Source organism: Podarcis filfolensis, assembly GCF_964270895.1.
Source record: "Podarcis filfolensis genome assembly, chromosome: 6".
NCBI lineage: Eukaryota > Metazoa > Chordata > Lepidosauria > Squamata > Lacertidae > Podarcis > Podarcis filfolensis.
Genome location: NC_139609.1, coordinates 21,009,685 through 21,035,210, shown reverse-complemented (window position 1 = coordinate 21,035,210; position 25,526 = coordinate 21,009,685). Strand labels below are relative to the sequence as shown.

At 40.0% G+C, this 25,526-nt stretch overlaps 1 protein-coding gene across 12 annotated transcripts in view; it reads left to right on the top strand.

Moving 5' to 3' along the window:
- NTNG1 (netrin G1) overlaps positions 1–20,997 on the top strand; it is a 207,033-nt gene extending 186,036 nt beyond the window's left edge. For all 12 annotated transcript variants that reach the window (XM_083620474.1, XM_083620469.1, XM_083620475.1 and 9 more), the window contains one exon: positions 19,653–20,997. In XM_083620474.1, coding sequence (XP_083476600.1) covers positions 19,653–19,850 — 198 coding nt within the window. In that variant the 3' untranslated portion in view covers positions 19,851–20,997. The remainder of the gene's footprint in view (positions 1–19,652) is intronic.
- The last annotated feature ends 4,529 nt before the right edge of the window (positions 20,998–25,526 follow it).

The window sequence follows — 25,526 nt, the reverse complement described above, 5'->3', positions numbered from 1 at the left end:
TGAGGTGGTGTTTTTCCCATAAAATATAAAAAAAACATTATATATATTTCACCGGGAACTAGCCTTCAAATTAGCATGAATTTTGAAGTTTTTTGATATCAGCTTGTGCTACCTATAGGTCTTCTGCCTGATTCCCTATTTTTCAGTCCAGGACTCTGTAAACTTTATAATCAGCTCCTTTTCATGTTCACTTCATTTATTTCTCAAGGAAATTTATTATAGTAGTACAGAAAATTACAAGAACAGCAACAGCAGCAACATCTCTCTAATGTGCTATAAAGACTCCCGAAAGATTACTTGCATGAGCATGCAAAGCATACACTCAATATAAATCCTTGTCTCAGCTGAAACTAAGCCATAATGACAACGAGTAGAATATGTGTAGCACGGGCAAAGTTAATGAAGACAGAGCCAGAGAACTGGTGTTATGCAGAACTTATTCTTTTAAGGCGGAACCCAAAAATGGGGAAGAGAGGGGGCAGTGGGTCTGCTGTGAGGTGTGTGTTACAAGCTGTGGCGCTCTCTCTCTCTCTCTGTGTGTGTGTGTGTGTGTGTGTGTGTGTGTGTGTGAGAGAGAGAGAGAGAGAGAGAGAGAGAGAGAGAGAGAGAGAGAGATGCATGGCTATGTCCAATGTATAATGAGAATGAGGAAATATAAGGACCCATGGCCTCAGTCACACTTGCATCTAAGCATGCATATGAACTTAACAAACATATGTAATGAAATATTTAGTTCAGAGACAATGTGCAACGGAGAGGTTACATTTTATAATAGTATGTTGGAAAATCAGTACTTGGATAAAAGTCAAAAGCTTAACATCAACAAAACGTACAGTTTTATTGCAAAAAATATATAGATATTTATTACTATGCAGTCTTCTGCTGAAGGAAGAAGAATTGACGAAGCAAACAGCATGTAAATTGGATTGGTAGTATGTTTTTGCCTGGGGCAGAAGGAATGGTGAGAGACACCAAATGAATAAGTGGAACCTAATTGGCAAGAGGAAAGAGGAGGGGAACAAGATTATGTGTTACTAGCAGGCAAAATGCAATAACTGGGGTCAATGTACTTTGATGGATATGCAAAATGACAGTGAGGCTGATCTCAGAAACAAAGGATAGTGTGGAAGGTCCTTTGGGGTGAAGTCATGGTCAAGGGAATGGGCCTGCCCAGAGAACCCTACAAACACTAGCTGTATTTACAATAGGCACATGCATGTTGAAGAGGAGTCCTTGCTGTTACACCAACCTAATGCAATTTGAAATTTGGCCTTCTGTCATGAATCTAAGTAATTGTCCCTGCTCACAAGGTTGGGTCATTCAGACACAGCTGCCAATTGCATAGGATGCATAGTGGTTCCTTGGTGGCTGCGGATACGTCTAAAACATACCTTACAGAGCTCTAGTTCTGCCCAAGAACTATCCCTCCAGCACATTCCCCTGTAGGCCAAGTTCTCATGTGCATAGGCAATCTGCTTCTGCAAGGCTCAACTAGATGTTATCATATGCAACTATACCTATGAGGTTTCTGGTGTTAGAAATCCGTATCATGCTTCCAAGGAGACCTGTATTAGTGCAGCATAACAACATCTGTGTGCCCTGGCAAAACAGGAGGTCTCTGTTCAAGCTACTGCATGGGCTACAGCATCTGACAACTCATCCAGATCTGCAGAATTCTGGATTCTGTTTAGGTTAGTTGCTTTGTATATGTCTGCTGCCATTTGATTTAATTTATTAATATTATGCCTCAAGGGCCAATAATGTTCATGCAATATCTTATTTTACAGATTTTACTTACTATTTTAATTTGATGTTAAGATTACAAGCCACAGGACACCTAATTCATCACATGCATCCATGGACCTCTGCAATATAAAGTTGTTGCTGATTTACTGATGTGAAATGTTCAAGGCAAATTTGTAACCATAGACAGCATGGATGGAAGATGTTACCGAAAATTGACAGTGGGTGTTATCTGCTATCCTGCTGTTAGTTGGGGGCAGGGGATGAAAGTGTCCACTCAATAAGCACAGCTGGTAGGGTCTGGGACCAGGGTTGCCACCAAATTTACCTACAGCAACATTTTATGGTCAACTTGAAAGTTCCTACACAGAAGAAATCCCAAGGAATTTTGAAGGAAGCAAAGAGTTTTAGTAAGTTCTTTTTAAAAAAATGTCAAGGGTGCTTTACATATTCCCTGTATCCCTATTGCAATGTTCTTTCTTACGGTAGTAGAGATGACCCTTGTGAATATAGGATTTATACCAAAGAATCAACACCCTATACCGTGTTTTTATCTGCTGATTCTACACTACTATCTTAACAAAGAAGAGCAGACAAATAAATAATGACATTGCACATCTGAGGATTTCTTTTTCTGATATGTAGATAGAAACAACTTTGAAAAATGTGTCACATCACCTGATTTAACATTTCACCTGGAGGGAATCTGTTGCACATTTCAATGCATTCAGGTGCCTATGTAACAGTTTTTGAGTTTTTCATTTGTAATATTACATATTCCTATGTTTCAAACAGAGAGTAGGAAATATGGGGGAGGGGAAAATCAGAGTCAGAATTGCTAAATCTTAAACTTCTCAGGAGGCAGCTTCCAAAGCAGTGACCCCAGTAGAAGCTTCCATGAAAGTGAAGCCCAATGTAACAGTGAGGCCTCTATCTCTGTTTCTGGATGAGGCACATTTGCTCTTCCTTCTAGTTTCCAAATGACTTTTCTCTAAAGCTGCTGGCAACCCCGGGAAACACACACACACACACACACACACACACACACATCCATGCTCCTAAGTCAAGTAAGAGCAAAGGCTTTTCCAAAACGGCTGGAGTGCATGTCTGCATAAGAGGACACAGATGCCTTATCCTCCAAGGAGGCTCCATTCCAGGAAGTCAAGACTCCTTTGCCAGATTATATAAAGGAGGGGTGGGAACCTTTGGTCCTCCATACATTTTTGGACCATGACTCCATCACCCTTGGCAAAAGATGGCTGGGGCTTGTGGGAATTGTAATCCAAGACACCTGGAGATCCACAGGTGCTCTATCCCTGGTATAAAGCATCAGTCAACACCAAACACTTCCAGTAAGCCTGTAGTTTAGGGAGCTCTCCATGGTCTTGACTCTCATCTGCCTTTATTGCATTTCACCACATCTGACTGGAATATACCCACAGACTCCAGCCTGGAACAGGAAGAGGATGTGGTTTTATTAACACGGAAGGCAGAGCTATTTGCAAGTTTCACTTGGGGCAAGTGTCTCCCAGTGTTGCACATTCAAACACTGTTCAGGCGACTACTCTGCATAATATTAAGTGCTGAGATAGCTGGCTTGCATGGCAATGGTCAAGATTAAGAAACAATGGTTTGCCTAAAGCCACTCAATGAATTAATGACTGAATTCAACTTGATGCCTAGGAGTTATCAGCTCAGTTCTCTTAGACATTTTACTTCACTCATAACCATGTATTTAACCTTTCTACGCATTTGCGATCATATATGACCTCAATGGGATATAAAACTAAAATATTTGCCCCCTAACATGTGTGACTTCATTCTGCCTTTAAAATGGAATAGTTCATTATTTGGAGGTGTTATAAATCACATCCTTTCACTACTGTGCATTTTTTATCCCAACTAAACTGAATTAGGGATGCAGGCATGAAACACTGAACGTCTATGGCCCTGTTGTGAAAATTCTCATTTATGTGCAGAACATTTAGATAAAGTGTTAAGTATTATTTATTGTATTCATACCACCAATATATAAAGAAATTATCTTTTAGAGATCCCAAATTACATTCCTGCATACTTCTAAACTGTGCTCTAAACAATAATCTGTAATACAATTTTTTGTTTTGATAAAGATGGCCTAAATACATCTCATTCTAACAAAGCAAAACAGAAAGACTTAATTTGGTTCCATTTGACAAACTAATATCAATAAAGTGTAGTAGTTGCTTTAGTGTAGTGAGTTAAATGGCACATTTGTTCAGCTCTCACTATGATCTGTTGTTGCAATGCAAATAAACACTAATTTAGCCACACATGTCTGACACTTGTTGCAACACTCTAAGTTGGAAAAATGTGATGATGCCCTGAAGCTGCACTTATGAATTTACCATCAAATCTTTTAAGTGAAGGCAATCTAGTGGAGTTATTATATGAGGGCTTCATGCCAATTGGAGAACAAAATGTGTCCCAGGGGCTGGTTCAATAAGTTGACTCTGGCCAGGAGATACATTGGTCTGCTCTAGTAATGCTGTTCTTATGGATCTTTAAAAAAAGCACACACACTTCATTTCCATACAATTTCATATGTTGGCCTTACATCAGTCAGAGTATAATGTGTTGCCATGAATGTAGCAATGGGGCACCATACTAGAAATGCAACTAACAGTTACCTGTAAGACTTCAGTATAGGCAAAAAAGCATAATTTTTCGCATCTGTTGAGGTAGATGTCTCAGACAATGGTCCCAGTGAAGTACGACCTTTTCTTAGGAGGCTGTCAACTCCCCTAGATTGTCTCAGCAGAAACAGAAGGGGATTTTTATGCCCTCTCCCCAAATTAAAAAATACAGTTGTATCCAGTGCAGTTGTCCCATTAGCACAAAGACTTCCTCCTGCACATCAGGACTCCCTCTCCCTGTGCGCCTTCCACCCACCCCCAAATCTAGAGGGGAGAGAGAGGGAGCCCATGGTGGGAGTTCTTGAACTAACAGGATGACTTCGTTAGATGCAACCCATAATGTTTGGATGAAGTTTACTACTGGAGGAGAGGCATTCAGCTTTGCTGAAGGTCCCAAGCATCTCCAGTTAAAATAACTTTTGGCTGCAGGGCTAGGAAAAGTCCCCTTTCTGCTTCAGACCTAGGGGTCCACTGCTACTCCAAACAGAACTGGACTAAATTTTATTTATTGCATTTAAAAAATATTCTGTCCTGACCTTTAACATAAAAATTTTCGGACAAATGGCAGCTTCATATATTCATTATGTGTTTGTTTATCCATATCCTTGCAATCCCATCCCCATAGCCAGTGACTCAGGTTTAAGCCAGGAAGCTCCACAAGGGTACTTGCTCAAATTATGGTGAAATATTAGATATACCCACTCATAAGTGTACAAAGATTACAATCCAAGGAAAAGGCCATCTTGCTTTATCAGCAGGTTCACATGAGAGTTATTTTCACTTCTGTTGCATGCAAACAATAATGAATGTATAAAAAGTTAAACAAGGAGCCTGTTTCTTCTCTTCAAAAAGTATAATTTTTAAGCGGCTAATACTTGATGGCTTGGTAATAAATATTTCAATACAAGATATGGCAATCAGAAGTAGCTTGGAATGAAAATGCAAAGGGAGCTTAGAACAGAAAGAGACAGAGCTTCTATTAGGTGCATGAAATAAAACAGCTTGAAAGATTAAAACAACAATTGCTATGTTGGACTGCAAATCTATTGAAGGGAAAATTATAATGTTTATCGAGAAGAATTATTCATTGCTCATTTGAGCAAAAGCAGGCATGGGCAGCTTGTATTGTGAAATGACAGGTGGGCAGACATTACTGTAAAAGTTTGTCCTCAGTAGGAGTTGTGAAATTAAGCTTTGTATAAACTGCTTGCTCATCACTGACTTAGAACAGGCACACAAAAAATTCCCAACAATCCAGCAATATATAAACCTGGCATTAAGGCCAGATATTAATAGATATGGACTATTTTTTAAAAAGTCATTAATATTAAATTCCATTGCATTTTTTAAAGCCAAGATCATTAAAAGGAAATGCTGCTAAATATGTCCATGGCAAGTCTGATGGCAGAGCAACTTCACCTAAGGTGGACAGCTATTTCCCCGCCCCCCAACAAGTCTACTACCTACTACCAAATACTATATCACAATACTACCCAAATGACAATGGGGCCAAAATCAGAAAGCAAACATGGATCCTGGGCTAAAGGATTCTCCCTACTACCACCACCAAATGATGCAAATCAAATAGGGCAAACCCACCAGGTCACCATGTGGGGTGTTCTATGGCTCACTGGCCCCTATCTGGGCCTTCAGACACAACCTTCCCCCTGGACTCCTTTACTGGGGTACCCTGTAATTTTGATTGTGGAGAAAGGGTGTGGGACCCACCCCCTTGGCTAAGGATCCAATCCAATGCCTCTTTCCACCAAAACGTTGTGACAGTTGCTATGAGGAAGACAAAACCCCAAGGCAGGCCCAATTTTGGGGCAGCGGAATTCCTCCCTGGGGCTGAATATGGTGACTCATCAACCACAACAAGGTGATACATACGTGCTGCCCACTTACCTCTGGGCAGCAGTCTCATGCTGACTGCTGTCTGCTCCCAGCGCAGCTGGTTTAAATGCTGTGGCAGTGGACCAGAGTGAAGCCTGGGTCCATCGCCAGAGCCCCGCCCACCCAAATGGCCATGATTGGCCAATTCAAATAAAATCCAGTGGTAAATCTCGTTGACCCCTGCAGCCAGCTGAGGCTGATGATGGAGTCAGCCAGGTGTGCAGATAAGAACCCGCTGCTATAGGTAAGCAGTCTTTACTGATTTTACAGATAGGGCATGCTGAGCTTAGTAGAAAACATATCCCATACTAAAGAAAACACTAAACATGAGCTGTAAGCATGGAAACCAGTGTCATACACTGTTACTTAGAAGTGAGTCCCATTCAGTTTAATGACATATACTTCCTCCCAGGTAAGTGGATATAGGATTGCAGTCTGAATCTCTTTACTTGCCTCTGTTCAGGTTATTTCAACAGCAACAAAGAAATACCATTGGCAACAAAAAAGAAAAATTAAGGCAGCTCTACTACTAGCATTTAGCCGGGAATTAAGTGCTATGAACAGTTTAAGCCTTACATCTCAGTAAATATTGCATGGGATTGGGCTACATAAGTGTGAAGCAACGAACTGCATTTTTGAGAGCTATGGACAGATCGTTCCAAATAGAAACAGGAACACGCAATCTCTCAAACATGTTCGCAGACATGTCCCCAAGCAGATGATACATATCTAGAAATACACAATTTTCGGTCATTGAAGGAGCTTTTGAGCCGAAGCACACACTACATCCTCATTATATATCAGCAGGAGATTGTTCAGCAGGGTGCTCAGTTAATGAGATGCTGCATTGTGGTAAATTTGGAAAAGTAGCCATTTTGGTGTCACAAGGTGAAGTCCTCTTTCAGTGAAAAAGATGCTTAACTTAAACTGTTGTTATTGTCTAGGTTTTTTTCTTTTAAAAAAATTCTTATTTCCAAGGCAGTTGTGGAGAGACAGTTTCACTATATGTGGCCCTCCCCAACCACCATAAGTAAGAGTGGGTTTGGAGAATAAGGCAGGAGCTGCTGAATATTATAATGTAAACGGGTCAGTATCTTTGAGCCCAGTCACCCAGTTCTACCTACCAACGGTAGAAGAGATTTACAAACCTCTTTAACAGGCACAAGTACAGAAGCATTGGGCTCCAATCCTATACATACTCAGTAAGCCACACTGAATTCAGTGGCTCTTACTTTTGAGTAGACACATATAGGCTTGTGCTCTTGTGACATGCCTAACACCAATGCAGCTGTGCCAGTTTAATATGTTCTTCTTCATCCAGCTTTCTCACGCAGCAATACAAGGGACACAACTTAGTCTCATTGGCACAAAAACATAGCAGAATTGCAGACCCGAGGTCAAAGAGCATCACCCCAAAATGTACCTTGTCCACATTCACAATTTTCAGATACCCAAAGCACTTTAAACAAGCTAGCTATTATACATGATATGCTCATGTTAAGCTTATCACCATGCAGTATATTTAAACTTTTAAGAAATTCAAAATAACTCACTAAATGTTTAGCTGCATGCCTGTAATATAAAGTTTTATGTGACTTTCAGGTTCCTTTCCTCCTGACAGATCCTTGCCGTATTTACCAACCTGGTCTTTCCCAATATGCTTCTCAAACACATGATAAACTAAGAAGATCCTTCTGGATCAGGCCAATGACCCATCTAACCCTGCATTATGTTCTCAGAGCGGCCAACCAGATGCCTGGGGAAGCCCACAAACACAGGGCCTGAACACAACAGCACTCTCCCCACCCCCCTGTTCCACCCATCTGTTCTCTTCCAGCACTTCTACTCCCAGTCTTGCTTTCCTACGCATCTTACTCCCTTTCCCCTTCTTGCCTTGGATAATCTGACCTGCCATTTCCACCAGTGGCAGCTGCAGGCTCTTCAAAATGTCAAACTGCTGTGCAACAGAAAGGCAGCTGGGGTCATTACTGAAAGAGGCTTCTTCATCACCACTAGAGACATAAAAACAATTCCCTTTGTAGATTATAGTACAGATACTGAGAAGAAGCAGGCTTCTCTGTTTCCTTAGTTGTCTTTGAAAAGTGTTTAAAGTTCTAGCCATCATTTGAGAGCCTTGAGCAACTTCACTGTGTTAGAACCAGGGCATTTTTTCCCAGCCATAATTCAGTTCCGGCACCTGTCAGGTGGGCCATTGCCATTATATGAGAACAAGGGAAGTGTTCATGGTGAGTTCTGGTACCTCTTTTCCTAGAAAATAGCACTGATTAGAGATATTTAACTTCATTTCTTGCTTCACCTAAGGTAGATTCAAAGTTTAAATGCTATGTGTATTCAAAAAGATATGAACCTTATACTTTTCCATAATTACTAGAAAAGACAGAAGAGTGTTGTTTAGTTTACATTACTAAAGGTATTTAAAAGAGAAAATATTGTGAACATTTTGCTTCTTATTTAAAAGTCTTCGCTGATAAGAAAATGTATAAATCTTAAATACCATATCATAATTTAAAGAGGTATGAGTGGGAGGCATTCTAATAGAGAGATTATTTATTTTCACCTTATATTTTACAGTGCTGGCACAGTGACGTAGCAATAAATAATCTGCCTTTTTCCACACATAAAGCAAATAGGGGGTATGTGCCTCATAACTAATATAAATCCTGATTTCCCCCTCCCCCACCTGTTAGCTTGGTTCATAAAAGTAATATTATAATTTTACTCTACTTTGCAACCTCCACAGATAATCCTTCGGAGTTTGTCAATCCAAACCTTGCTTCCATCTCCATACAAATTTGAGGGTTTGAAAAGTGACATATTGTTCTGTGGAGATCACCCCCTAAACTTGCATTCATCCGCAAGTAAAGCAACACAGGATGTATTTCACAAGGCCTTCTGCCTATATCACCATAACCACATTTGGAATCCCTGATCCCTAGGGAGAAGGCCAAGAATGCAGTCCTTTCCTCCTAGCTGGAAGCAAGGATTACAGCCAGATGTAAAGAGCTTGCACATGTGGCTTTGCCATATTCTTATTATCCATTCATTTATTCATGAAATGTATTTATTAAATTTATATTCCTCCCTTCAAACCCAGAGCAGTGCATGACAAAATATATATAATATGGAGATCATAAAGCAACAATTATAAACTGTATATTTATTTATTTAGCCCTTCACTTAATTTTTCATTTGTGCCACATTCTGCTCTTGTAACTGTTGTTCTACTGCTGTTAGGTTTCCTCCCAGAAAACATAATATTTAAAATAATTGATAACCTATTCAATTTCAAGCCATAATGTGGAAACGTGGCCTCTTGGCTACTATTCAGCTCTTGTCAATATATCAAGTAAAATCCCAACTTGTGTGATTTACCATGGGGGGGGGGGGAGGGAAATCTAAAATGGAATTTGCACAAATTGTCAAAACAACAAATTGTCATTTTGTTCAAAGCCAAAGCAATATTAAAAATAGGACCAGCTTCTAGTGCTCTCCCCCCCATGCACAACACTAAAGTGAAGCAATAATTAAAGTTTTTAATTGGCATGGATAATCCAGACAGAAATCTAATATCTTTCTCATTGTGAGGAAATCCAAATCCAAAGGATTCTCTTTTAGCTACCCAAATGTAGAATAATTCTTTTCAAAGCATTTCCATAAGCATTTTGCTATGCACAGCGGGTATCTCGCACAAAAATTTACATAACAGACTTGACTTACCTCTTTGGATCCATTCTAATCTACTTATTAAAATGTGTAGGGCAGCATTCTTCTTCCCTGACAAAAAACTGGAGTGTACATATATAGCTCAGCCAGAACAAATTTCCCTTTTAAGTCAAGCATACAATTTTCAAATGTGATATTAGACAAGAGTCTGTACGGAAACCCACTGTATTGCTCAGTAACCCTCTAGTCACATCCCAATGCAAGGTTTCCATAAAAGAGCTGTGCTCCAGTATTATCTGCACACTTTTTAATAATTCAGAAGATGGGGAATTGTATAGCTATAATCCAGAGTCCAACGTATTTTCCAAAGGTCCCCATAAACTCTCATTGCCAACTGTGGTGGTTTATACTGTGTACTGAATACATTTTTTCTCTTCTGTAGTAAACAGTGCACCCAAGTTGCATACACAAGGCAATATTTAATATTCACATACTATGGAAGCAGCTTACTGAGAGCTGATCCTGAAATGAAGGTGGCAGAACAGCCATTTTATGGATAACTGTGAGATAGATTTCACATTTTTCACAAGCCCGAAACCTGCTTATGAGACTTGTTGAAAGAAACCACCTCACTAATTGAATTCTCGGGAAATGAATACTGATGAGAACAAAAGCTTTCTTCGAAAGTCTATTGTTTTATCTAGTTTTGAATCCATTTCAGAATTTTCTACACACACACACACACACACTTTACAGTCCTTGAGAAATATACATATTGTCATTGCCCTCACTTGCTTTAACTGACATTAGTTGCCTTCAGTGATCATCATTTGGTCATATATCTTTACAGCATCATAACCAAATTATATCCACTATATCAAGGGTGGAGAACTGGATTTGTCCAGCAGGACAAGTCTGAGAGGTGAACAAGGCCTCTCACCTGTCAATCACCTCACAGTTGGGTATGTATAACCTGGTAAAGAGAAGTCTGAGAGGTGATTTCATAGCCATCTTAAAATATACATGAAGGGCTGTCACATAGAAGATGGAGCAAGCTTCTATTCTCCTGCTCCTGAGGGACCCAAACCAATGGATTCAAATTGCAGGAAATGAGATTCTAACTAAACATCAGAAGGACTTTCTGACAGCAAAAGCTGGCAGCTGGCAGTGGAACAGACTGCCTTGGAGAGTGTAGAATCTACTTCCTTGGAGGTTCTTTTTAAAACATAGGTTGGATGGCTATCTGTCAGGGATTCTTTAGCTGCAATTCCTGCATTGCAGTGTCAAGTGGGACCCAGAGAATGAGCTAAGTAGTGCTGGCAATAGGCCCTTCCAAGACCTGAGGCAAGTGCCCAACCATGTCAACCTCTGGTGCCCGGGGTAGGAAAGGAGGAGTGTGTTCTCGGGGCAGGGAGTTGGTGGGTGGGGCTCCTGAAGAGTAGATGCAGTGGGGTGGGCAGATGGAAACCAGAAGGGAATTTTGAGTGAAACCATAAAATTAATTATTATTATTATTATTATTATTATTATTATTATTATTACGCTGCCCATCTGGCTGGGTTTCCCCAGCTACTCTGGGTGGCTCCCAACAGAATTAATGATGATGATGATAATAATAATAATAATAATAATAATAATAATAATAATAATGCGATAAAACATCAGACATTAAAAGAATGTAGAGGCATATAAGATTCATTTCTCCCTTTCAAACATACCAAGCACTCCAAACCACTGCCGTTCCTACTAGAAAGACTTTGTCTTCAGGTCTGGTTGCATACTCCTGACTCTGTTAAGGCTCCCCAAGGCTCTGTGTTATGACATGTGGCTTTCCTCCATCAAAAAAAATTAGGTTGTCAGTACCTTCGGGGAAGAAGAATCTACATTTTCATGCAGACTGTTACTGCATACTTGGTACAGATTTTCATATATAGATATATGTAATGTCCAACCTAAAGCTGAACAGGAAAACATTTGCTCTCCTTCACTGTGGGAGTCTTTTATCGCATTTGAATACTACTATGTTCCCTTCATTTTCTTATCTCTAAGTCGTATGCGCACAGTTCCTTTGGCCTTTCATTACCAGCCTCATGCTTTTGAACTTCATTATCACATTTACAGCTTTCCCTAGTCTTCACCAACCGATTGTACCCCTCAGGTGACTCCAGCAGCTTTGAGGACTGTATTATGAACTGCCTGGTATCCAAAGACAATCAAAAGGATTTATGGCATGGCTGGAGCTGAGGATTCCTTCCCACCCTTAAGAATCTTCTTCCTGAAAGCACTTGATCTAAATCAGACAACTGCACAAGCTTAGTTAACCGCGCCTCCCCTTGCCTAAGAACAACTGGAGGGCTCCATCCCCTCTGGGACAACAGTAATTCTAAAATGCCTAATCCTGGATTTATTTTCAATTTTGTCCGTTTTAGAAAGCAATCTCTTGTTATCCTCTATCAGGCCTGTCAAAACGACTCTATGATGTGAGATTATTATCTCTGTCTGGAGAGAGTGCCCACTTATTCTTTTGTGCAGTGCTGGATATTGTTCCTTTACTCTTTTACCTTTTCTGTTATTTCAAAGTCCTTGGTAGCTGCATTTCTACTGTTGCACACCTCTGGAACCGATTGTATGATTTCATAACATTTTTGAGCATAGGAGATACAGAATAGTTTTAAGTCTATTTCTCTATACCCCTGGTCTCAAAAGACCCTTCCTTCCTTCCTTCCTTCCTTCCTTCCTTCCTTCCTTCCTTCCTTCCTTCCTTCAACATATTAGGAAGTGTTGAGGTTTCAAAATTGTGAGTTACATTGCCCTTATGCAAACATTCTGAATGAGAAAATCCAAACGTAAGTTTCTGCTTCCCATATTTTCATGGAGCAGTGTCTATATGAATTACTGCAGTCCTGATCCTATTCCATAATTTAGCCCAAAATTGGGTCATCATCATCATCAAACATGGCACCACTGCCTTACTCTTCAGAAGCCGGTGGATCCTGATCAGAAACTGGCTTAAAACAACTTGCTATGCCAACAACTGTAAGATTTTTGTTTTTTTAAAAAAACTCATTCTCCAGAGATCTAGTATAAGTTCAAATAAATATTTACAGAAGATCATTAAGTGTGATGCTTTGAAAATAATCTGATTAAATTCACTGGGACTTATCCCAAATTAAGTGTGCATAGCCCCAGGCTACAGTCCTATGAATATTTACTTGGGGATAAGACCACTGAATGCATTGGGATTTACTTTTGAGTAAACACATGTAGGATCGAGTTATTATTCAGCAATGAGTTGCCTTTGGGCAATGTTGTTAACTTGTTTTTATTATTTTAAATCTAACTTCATTTCAAATTAAGTGGGTGGCTACCAAATCCCTTTCAGATGCCATAGTTGAAGATGCACCCATCTCCAGCTCTGTGGCTGATCTTGATTTTTCTTAAGCACCCCCACCCCCCTTGATATGTAATTAATTACTCCACCTTCTCAAAGACCATTACTTTCACTTTTTTGTCTCATGAGGGGGGGAATATTTCTTTTTCAACCTAGTCTTCATGTTATAATTATTCCATAGCGCTGGAGTAAGTGGTTGTTTTTCATAGCAGCATACAGCTTTCTTTCACATGATTTCACATTGTAAAAATAGGAAAAATGATATAATGTTAGTATATATATACTAATCCACTGAATGAGTGTCACTTTTTAGAAGATCTACTGCTGTACCAGAGGTCAAAAGCTGTTCCATTCCATATTGCTGGAATCGTGACTTCATTCAAAATCTAGGCTGGGGAAACCTTAGGTGAAATGTTAAGAAACATGAAAAGCCTGCAATCAGCAGCACCTAAATATAGTATACTGACTCTCGCAGTCTTTAATAGGGTCATCCATTATGCTATAATGATTATAGGGTGTCTGCCTTGAGTGGCTCCTTTCCCTTCAGTCTTAACACTTTGGGTCAGTCTCAAATGCCACCTTTTCTCAGCTGCTTCAGCATTAATCAGCCACCAAGTGGAAGAAATGGCTGCTTTTCCCAGGAGGCCACTAGCAATTGCATCCCAGATCTCCCATTGCCAAAATGTGGAAATCCATCAGTCCCAGCTATTAAGTGCTAATGAGAGCAAGATTCACATGCCCCAGAATGCTGTTCCCACTGCAGCATACTTTGATCAAAACAACTCTTACTTTTTTTCCCTTTTTCTTTTTTGCTAGATTTGCAATTATTAATGACACTGGGATTAGAAAACAAATGGCTTCTTGTGAATCTATACTGCCATTTTCTAACACGTGAACTTGTGCTACAGTGTTGTGATTATGCCTCTGAAGTTGTTGTGTTTGCTAATCTGCCATGAACCAGTCATAGTTGGAAGATAGCTACTATGGGTCCTACCAAATGTCCATTTATTCAAATATTGCTTCTGTCTGATGGTGTGAGTGAAAGCAACTTGTGTGGCAGAACCAAGGAAGAAATAAATTTGTGGCTAGCCAAAGTTTGAAGGGTATAGATGACTCACCAGCTTCACTCAAACATCAAAGATAAAGAATAGAGATGAGCTGGATATGATTTGCGTAACAAACATTGTCATTTGCAGCCAAGCAAAGGTAGGTAAAGGTAAAGGTATCTTATTGCAGCCAAGCAATAAGATAATGAATGCATGAAACCACACACACACACACACAATGCATACAAATCAATGCATAAAACACCCTCTTCAAGGTGTTTTACATAAGGATTTGCCTTCACTTTTTTAGCTTGCATGTCATACCATGGGTCAAGCTACTAGTATCCTTTCTATATAGCCCTCTAAGTGCTTAGGACAGGGCAAACCAAGAGTTAGAGCATCACAAAACATATCACTACACCCCAGTTGAAAAAGCAGAAGTATCAGCGCAAATGATTAAAATGGAGCTGCCAGTAATTTCATCATAAGACTTTATAAAATGCTGCAGTTACTGTGGGATGGAAACCATAGGCGCAGATAGGGATCATTCACTCTTAAACACTCACATGTTTTGCAAATAAAAATAAACCAAAACAATAATTATTAGTTATGAGATAGACTCACTTAAGGAAATGTCTCAATTTGCATTCAACGTCTAGATACTAAGAGCTCATCTGGTGTTTAAGAGGGGCATTTAATTAACTATTAGTTTCCCATTTAATTATTTAAGGCTAGTAATGATCAATATCCATGCTATTGCATTGATACTCCATGCCTGACATTGCCCAGTTTAGAAAGAAACAAAGAAACACCAAACCACAGCTGCCCTTTTCAAACATGCCAAATCTTTTAAGGGACTTTGCAGCTGGATTTTTCTACAAAAGTTTTATTTATTTCAAGCCAAATGAACTGAAAGATCATATGTGAATATTAGCTATAAGCAGCATAGTCTGCAACCTTACACACACTTAAGTCCTATACATGTCTACTCCAAAATGGTCTCATTGGGTCAATGGAACTATACCTCTTATGGTAAGTGTTCATAGGATTACAGCCTTGCTGAGGATATAGACTGTAAGGAATAATAATCGCTGACCATGTGACTGCAGTGCAAAGCAGTCATGTGCAGACAAATCATTTATCAACAACACAAATCTTCATTCTCCTCAGAGGCATTGCTTTTCAGTGCTGTTGGAAATGCATCACTTTACATCCAGCACCACAAACAGAAATAGAACTCAACATATGCTATGGTATTCACTGGAGTCAATTTATTAATTTAGATGCTAATCAAAGGATTATATACATATTTGAGTGAACCAGTCTGAAGATTTCCAAACAAATGTGGAAATTCACAAAATATAATCTTGCTATGAGTATCTAAGAAAAAGTCTAGTTCCTTATTCTGCATTTATTTCTTCTGTTGCTGCTTGCAATCTTTTCCCAGACTTGAAATCTCATCAGACTTGCTTTATGGTTTATTATTTCTCTTGGTTTATATCTGCAATATAAATATGCCCAATTAGGCTCGTCTAGTGTGCTATATTAAAGAAGACTAAAATGCAGACATATGGTCATCATCATCACAATTCCCTGAGCAAGCAGCATTTATAATGGCTTAATATGCAGTTGTGACATTTACAGATCAGAAACTGTGGATGCATTTCAGTGTTGTGTCAATGGGTCATAAAAAATACATTAGCACTGTAAAAGGAATCACACAGGAAGGTGACGAAGGAAGAACATGTTTAGATGCTGCCTGTTGGTTGCCCTCCTGTTAATTATGGCACGGTATGCTGGAGAGGAAGTGAAAGAGCATTATTATTCAACGCATTTGCATGAACAGAATTAGAAGTCAACTGTGCATCGGGAACAAAGGGCATGCTTTATAAGCAACTGTAGGGGAAGCAATTCCACCAAGAACTACTTGTTGCTGCAACCTCTGTTGATTTGAATAGAGCGAACACATGAAACTTCCTTATTTTTGTGTCAGGGTTTGATCCCTCCTGCCCAGTGCTGGCAGCAGCTCTCCTAGGGCCTACTGAGGTCTGCTCCCTGAGATTGTTCTAACTAGAAATGGAGTCTTGGATTGAACCTGAGAACTTCTGCTTAAACAACATGCATTGAATTACTGAGCTATTGCCTTCCCCCGATAAAGAAGGCTATGAGGGATTTATTTGATTGGTACTTTGAGTGTTTAAACTCCTTTTAGAATATCTCTATCATAAAAGAAGAAGGATTAGCAAGAGATTGGACAGAGGATGCATGCTGGGTGGGTGGGTGGAAGAGAATGTATGCATAGGAAGAAATGTTTTAAAATGTGACATATGTACTTCTCGGTTAATTGTCGTCTGTGGCTAGTAGTCACTTTGGTGTTGTTGTTGTTGTTTTAAAAAGGGAGACATTTGTCCTATTTCTTTCTGTATTCACTTGCTTATGAGATTCCCCAGGAGCATGCTCCCACTGCTCTGCTATTTCCTCCTCGCGCTTTCAGCTTACCTTCCACAGATACGTTTGCTCAGTGTAATGTCATCATGTCTCATATTGGTATTTTGCTTTGGGCAACTAAGTGTTGCCTTTTTGTTAATGCACAAGTTTTGTCCTGTTTGCTGCAAATATCATCACTGTATATAAACATGACTATTAATAATTCCAGTTCAATAATAATAATGACAACATATAGAGACTTTGTTCAGACAGTAATGCTTCCCTTTGCTATGCCCTGTCTGTCAGGAAAACTGCACCTTAAGGCACTCCAAAGGCAGGGCCGGCCCAGCTCTAAGGCAATTGCCTCAGGCAGCAGGATCCACAGGGACAACAGATCCTGATACCAATGTTCACTCACTCCTTCTTCCCTGGGGGAGCGCACCATTTTGTGGTTTGCCTCAGGGGCCAAAATGTCTTGGGCTGGCCCTGTCCAAAGGTATAAAATTACTTGGATACTGAATAACTGTGAGCCTGCAGTCTGACAACAAATTAAGTAGGCATTGATCCCAAAAAATCCCCATTGTATTTGTGTGTGTAACTGGGCACTTGAGCCCTGGTTAAGCATTCACCCGAATGCTTGTGTGGGTAGAAGTGGGGAGAGGTGGCAGTGCTTCTGGACATGCTGCCTTCACTTCAGAACTTCCTGCATTTGGAGAAGACTGTATCAGGGCTCATGAGCATGTTTAGCATCCCCCTTCAGACCCCTCCTCTCCACACAAAGGAGGTCTGAAATGCAGCTGGTCCACATGGGAAGGTTGGGATCAGGACTTGCATGCTCACCCCTGCCCTGCCTGCCCTCTTTAAGTGCACGCGTGTTCACTCCGAAAGCCTGGAGAAAGCCAATATTGATAGCACAATCCTATGCATGTGTATTCAGAAGTAACTCCCACTGTGTTAATCTGGGCTTACTCCCATTTAGGGTGCATAGGACTGCCGATTAAAGCTTTTGGCTTCCATCCAAGAAAGTCATTTACATTCAAGTAATACTTGGAGTTTATATAGACGCTCAAAAGAATTGCGTAGAAGTCAAAGGAAGAAATCAATTGAGTTAAAGGAGTAGGCACTGCTGCAGAGAAATATTCAAAGATCCTGTAATGTGCCTGTGGTTGAGTTTATTTGAGCCAGGTTCACTGTCTCCAGTAATTCAAAGTGGACTGGTGTATTTTGCCATCTCACAACAAAAAACGAATGTGAGCATGGTAAACATAATGGGTTGGATCCAACAATGCCCTTCTGGCCACAGCGGGAGGCTTCTACTAACAGAATGGCTATTTCACATAGCACACAGAAGGTTTGTTTGAGAAAGATGAAGCAAACAGCACAATCCTAACCATTTCTACTCAGAAGCCAGTCCTGTTGAAAGCAATGGGGCTTGCTTCCAGGTAAATGGGGTTAGGATTGCAGCGTAAAACCAGAATTGTTATTCTTTTGGTGCAGCATCAAATTCAACCTCTTGTACAAGCTGGGGAACTGCTATAGAACCTACCAATTTATAGCGCCACATGTATTTGCAGAAAAGTGCTGTGTGCTATTTTCCTTCCACTCACTGTTCTTTGAATCTCAGCTCTATAGTTTGGATTCAAAGCAATGATTACCAACGTATATACAGATTTTGGAAACACACAGAGCCACCTGTTACATAGAACTGTATGCCTGGTTTTCCATTATTCACATAATTATTTATATCTTTTGAGTGTCGGTTACATGCACCCAGGAAGACTTCTGCATGGGCATCTCATCAGGGTTATGCCACAGTATAATTTTAGCGCTGAACTGGTGGTGTGATCTTTGGGCATATTCACATAGCTTTCAAGTCACATTCAGAACGTTCATGAAGCATAGATCTCCCAAGACTGTACCACCACTGTAGGTGGGGCAATAGCGTTTTCCTTCATGTGGAAAAGTGGCATATCAGGGACTGAGTTGAACTAGTAACCTTTTCTCTAACATGTTAAGTTTTCTGGAAGGGAATGCTCAGACATGTGATCCTACACCTGCTGTCTGTAGTGGAACAGTCCCAGAAAGTCTATACAGTAATTTTTTCTGAATGCATAGCTTGGATAAATCTGCACAATACACAAGTGCAAAATTCCACAGTCTAAAATGGTCTAGGTTTTCCTCTTTGACCACTTAACTTAAGCAGATTGCCATAGGCTGGTGGACAGCATGTCTGGCTTTCTTATGTTCACCATGAGGAAAAGGTGATGCCTCCTCCCCCACCCCCATGAGATTATATGCACCCCAGACTAGCAGCCTTGTGCGTGTTCTATCCTGCACACCAGAGTCTGTGGTAACCCTGGTAACATGAACATGGGAAGGTAATTTAACCCTTCGGCTGGGAGCTGTAACACAGGTTGGTTTATACACAAGTTGGAAAACCAGCACATTCAGTGTGCATAACTGCTGGATGTGGGGGGCAAGCACTTGACTGCTTATAGGCTGCGTATATAAAGCTAACCCTTTCAGGGAGGTGAGGGGATGAAGTCACAGAGATTCACGACCAAAGAGGCAGGCCCACTCTCAAGCCACGTTCTTCAGTACATTTGCTGGTGAGTAATTACCATGGGTTTAGCAAAGCCACTCACAAGTAAATGCACCGAGTACTGAAATTATCAGAGTTTAGGGGCGGGCGGGTTGAAGAACCAATGCTTTTATTTTTATTTTTCCTCGTTGCTTGTCATAACCAAGTCACTTATACTGATTATGCTTTTCTCTTTCTACTCCTCCTTGCAGCAAACGTATGTGACAATGAACTTCAGATTTGCCAGAACGGGGGAACATGCCACAACAACGTCCGCTGCCAGTGCCCCGCAGCCTACACTGGTGTGTTGTGTGAGAAGCGGAGTTGTGAAATGGACCCAGACGGTTGCAGTCAAAGCTCTGCGCAAGGGGCAATATCATTACCACGTGTTATACTCCTATTACCACTGATTGCTCCATTAGGATTAAGTGGGTTTCTCATATTCTAGGCAACCCAGCTTTGGAGGGTCAACTTCAGACTGCTTAAAACAAAAAAAAGAACATGCCACAGGAAATCTGGGGAAAAGAAATTGCAGCAGCAGCAGCAGCAGCAGCAAGCAGATGCTTTTATGTTTTCAAAAACATAAAAGGGGGGAAACTAAAATCTCCACACATATATAGACTCTATAAAGGCCCAAACGAACTAAGCCATATCTATCCATTGTGGACAACCCAGCGAGTCAAGACTGTTATTTTCTGACTCAAGCTTAAGTCGGCAGCTGCCAATACTATTACTACTAAGTCACAGCTGCAAAAGCTTACACAGGATCGAAAAGGCTTTCATAACCACCCCCCGACGGGAATACAAAAAAAGAAAGAAAGAAAGAAACTACAAAACCTTGCTCCTCCAATCTGGTGCGCAACTGTACCTCTTCCCAGTGTGTGGACCAACCAAATAGAGGCAATTCTTTGCTGTCAGTGCATTGTGGGTATAAGGAAATCTGTTTCAAAGCTGCCATATTGGCCTGCTTCAGCCCCTGAAATTCCCTTTCCAACTGTGCTTTAGTGAACGTTGCTCTGTAACCCTTGTTGGTTGAACGATTTCTTTGTCTGATGTTAGTAAATGCACATGTGTACCAGCTCCCTCCTCAATAAATCTAAAGCCAGTCATACCCTTGTATATTTTAGAAGCACTGCATCAAGTTCATGCAGTGCTGACCTACTGTACAAGAGTGGCTATAGGACAAAAAAAAAGAGTGTATTTATCCTTTTGTATTCAAATGAAGTTATTTTTCTTGACTAACGTAAGACGTAGATTTTTTGTATTATTGCCAATTTGTGTTAACAGACAATTTATTAATGTACTTTAATCCTAATCAGATTAAGGGGGGGAAGTTATTTTTTATTTTCATCCTATTTTTTTCTTTCTTTTTTTCTTCCTTTCGCTTTTCATTTAATTGTGCAGAGATTTCTCTGTATGGGCAACGTGCTGGCATCAAAGAATATCAGTTTACATATTATAGCAAGTGTAATAAGATTCCACCAAAGGACATTCTAAATGTTTTCTGTTGCTTTAACACTGGAAGATTTAAGAGAATAAAGATTCCTGCGTAAACAATTTCAGGGATTAGTATTGCAATTTCTTAACTGCATTTTACCAGTTTGATGGAATAGAAATTCAAATGCAGAATTGTGCAGACACAATGAGATGGATGTGAAAGAAAACTCCCCAAATGATTCAGAGACAGCAATTATGAGTGACAAGGCCATGGTAGGTAATTTTTCAGCTGGCAGACCAGTTCAATTCATTGCCTTCAAATCAATTCAGTTCAGCTACCATCATATACCAACTTACTTGGGAGCAAGCCCATTGGCCTCAATGGGACTTACTTCTGAGTAGGATGCCTAGGATTACAAGTGTCAAAATACTAATTATAATTTCTGCTAACTAATTTATTCGCAGTAATACATATAACACATAACATACATGTATCAAAATAGCTTTATAAAGCTGAAATGAAATCAATGTTCACAATTCATATTTCAATGTTGCTTTTTTTTTAAGTCAAGCTCCAATACATGAAACTTACAAGTCAAAATATGACATGAAAATTCAGCATTCAGATATTTGGACTGGTTAAATGAATGAAGGTAATATAAAGTACGTAAGTATAAGTAATTATGCAAAACTGCCAAATACTGATTGCTACTATGTCAGATACAGTCAACTTATCTAATTAATTAACTGTATAGCATGCCTTCAACAAAGAGGTTCCCAGGATAACTGACAAAAGATAAAAGAACAAAACACTATCATAAACAATCAAAATGGTACTAGACTGGCAGCTTCTAGCAGCATTTTTAACAGTTTGAAAAAGCCAAGAAAATGCAAGTTTCATTACTGCAAAGATGAAGGCACTAGGCAAATCCCCTGGGAAGGAATTTCCAAAGGCAGGGTGCCACAACCAAGAAGGCCATATTCCTAGTTCCCACTTATGAAGACCGAGGCACTCACAGGAGAACCTTTGTAGATACCTTCAGTGCACATACTGGTTGATACGGAATGAAGTGCTTGTTGCTGTTTATTGCCATGTGTTAGAAACTATCAAACACTGATTGGTATTGCATGCCAGGTCTGCAGTACTGTTAAATACTGATGGATACATGTCAGCAACTGACTAGGCTGAATGCCACTTGTCAGATATCAGATATATTGACTATTGTTGCAAAACCTTTGAGTGCCAGTGCTGAATTTTCAAGTATATGTCAAATATGTGCACATCAATATAATATCCGTGATCAAAAATTCTGAAAGCATTATTACTGGGGCGGGGTGGGGGCATTTTGCTATACACTTAAGCTAAAATAGGTCCGTGGTTAGCAGATGTGTGCTATGATTGCCAGTGCTGTGGAGCCTCCAATGTTTGCCTCCAATGTTAGACTCTGAATAGGTGCTACCAGGAGAATGATTTGCATCTGTTTTACAGAGATAGTTAACTCAATGGATGCATATAAGTGAGATGCAAGATCTCACTTCTGCATGATACACTGCTTCATGCCTCAACATAACAGGAGAAGCCTGCACAGCACAAGGCTATGGTAGTATGATTTACACTACGATAGTCCTTCCATGATCTACTTTCTCAGTGCAGTAAGAGATGGATCAGATGGACTCACATTTTTGCCATGTTTTGGGGAAAACAGCAGAACTGGGCTTGTGACACATCATTTGAATAAAATAGACTGGATATAGAAATATTGGGAGTGTTTGGACATACGTAGCTGAATAAAAGCCATAATTGTCTGCATTTGATTGGAATGTGTTCAGAAGTCTGAAAGGCTTTCACAAATAGGCACTAGATGGAAATCATGGTGCTATAACAGCATGCTAGAAAGAAAAGTGGAATTCCTTGGTTTTTACAATAGCACTTACTAAGTTTGCGTGTAATGATGCTCCCCCAAATATTATCAATCCACTGCTGTTTAGAAGGGTGTCAGGCAGACTTCCAGGTACACGCTAAACATTGCTTTCCTGTTGCATCAGGTATCCAGAGTTGCAGGTTCAAAATAATGAAGCAGCATAGCTTTATGAATTACCTATGGTCTAGCGTAGAGAAAATTTTGGTAGTAATGAATCACATTCCCCAAACTCATGCACAGCTGGGCATGCCCACCAAAAGTGGAAGTATAAACAGATTTGAACACAGCTCTCCCAAGAATGCTAACTATGGTTTGAACGACTTTGTGGTGGTAACGAACCACTTACTGAGAACTTTACACGACATCTTTGCCCCACAGTCATCTTTTCCAATACTTAAGCCTAAAATTCATCTTCTTGACTCAAATTTATTCTGCTGCAAAACATCTGGAGAAGGTTGACAGTAATGAAGTAGCTGTAGATTCCAACGGCCCATCATCTGAATATTCATATGCATCCCAAACCTTAGTCTGCCTAAGGAAATGTATGGACAACCCCCACCCTATGCATAAAAGAGCACAGCTGCATGATTTAAGTTTTAAAAAAGCCAGATTTAGTATTTAAAAAGAAGTGTCAAAATATACAGTAGCACGTAGTGGGGAAAGTGCTGCTCTAGCAAATAAAAGTTTGTTTAAAAGTATTGCCCAAGGTGTAATAAATTCTTGTTTCTGCCTTTTATTAGCCCAATTACCGCATGTGACAGCAAGAGCTGGAGCAAGGAGTGGAAGCAAAAAATACTAAACACAGCAATGTTTCAAAGACAAGGAAGAATCAAAAAGTGGCAACACAGGGCGAATTTGCTTAGGAGCAGATATTCTATCACACATAATGCAAATATTTTACCAATATAATAGCCTCGAATGGAAAACAATTAATCAGCACAGACAGAAAGCCCAAGAGAATCCAGCTATTTTGTTCCCTCCAGGCTCTGTATTCTCTGAATCAGGCAGCCTATAGTCTTTGAATCATCTTTGATAGACTTGCCTGCACCTCAAGGGAATAATGATTTGGCTGGCAAATACTCCCCAGGAACACCCACCAGGGGAGAAGTCTGTCTTATCAGTTTTGTTTCTCAGAAAGCCAATATAGAGAATGGCAGTAGCAGTAAACTGGTGATATTTGTGGAGTCCTCCACAGCAGCACAGCTGATGGAATGTTTGTTATTTGCACCATCAGGCTTCTTGGGTGTACTGGAATAAGATAAGGCAAAGATAAATTAAAGCTTTGGCTGACTGCCAGCAACGACCTACATGAAATTGTAGATTTACACCAGAAGCGCACTCATGATAATAAACAGAAAATTATATTGCAGCCTCACAGAGGAGTGTAAATGCAAATACAGCTGACTGACACATGGCACCAAGGATTACTTATAATTAAAGTGGATTTCTAATATTAAAATGTGGAATTTAAGCTGCCTGGAAATTTATTAGAACAGACCAAAAAAACCAGGCTGTGTAATTATCAGAAAAGAAAATGCTCAGGAGGTAGATTGTGCATGTTTGATTATACAGGAATTTGCAAGCCAATGGCAAACTACTATGAATTTCATACTTCAGCCATTTGACTAATTCAGCGTACCCTAAGGGGAATCTCAACTTGTGTTTCTCTAACAAGAGCCTCCCACAGTTAATGGCAAACTGCCTTTGAACTGAAGGAGAATTTCAAAAGCAGTCTGTGGGGTGGCATGAGGATTTGTCTTTCAAAGAAAAAGCCAAAAAAACCACAACCCCACTAGGCACACCCAGTCCCGTGGACATACCTCTAGTAGCTCTTTGAACACTGACCAGGATGTTCTGTTTGTGCACTGAATGATCTTAGAGGTGTGTGTTCATTTCAGGAGCAAGGAGCAAATAGGCCAGATTCATGGAAACAACATGCACTGACAACATTAAAAAACAAAACAAAAAACTTCTGTCTATTCATAGCTCCGTAGGATGTCCCTATACCAAGGGCGGTCCAACACACAGCATTTTATGGCATGGAGGGAGGGGCTATGTGAGGTATTGTTGCGATCTAACACTTATCAGCCAAAACCTGGCATAGAATTCAGAATACCTGTACAAAATAGCTTCTAATTCCATTCAGGTTAACCATATCTTGCACTGTACCCATTGTTTTCATTCATCTCTGAAAAGTTATACAACCCATTTGGTCAGGCATATACTAAGGCTGATAGATACAGTGAATTTCTTCATTGAAAAGGAAAATAAATCCTTTGGCATCAGTAGTCTCTACAGTGTCTTTGTAGTGAAGTGTCAAGAATGAAACAGAAACACAAAATGGATGTGAGTTTTAGACAAATTAGTTATTCAGTTTCCTTTTAAAACAGGGCCTACTTCAAAAATGCAGGATTGAAAGTTGGGGGCCGACGGTAGGACTAAGACCTGGACTTAATATGTTTTTCCTCCCCAATCAAACCATCCCCAAGTAGGTTACATGTTGTTGGAAGGTTTCAAAGTACATTAGAAGGCCCACTGACCTGGTGAGAAACACTGCAGTTTGAGAAATGAAGCAGTTGAATGCCTATTTATTTATTTTACTCAGAACATTTTAAAACTGCTCTTGAGCTACAAAGGGTCCAAGGGGAGTTGCTTTCCATAAGATCAAGACATCATCTCTGCCCACAGGATGCCAATCTAAAACACATGACACTTGTCACGCAGGCA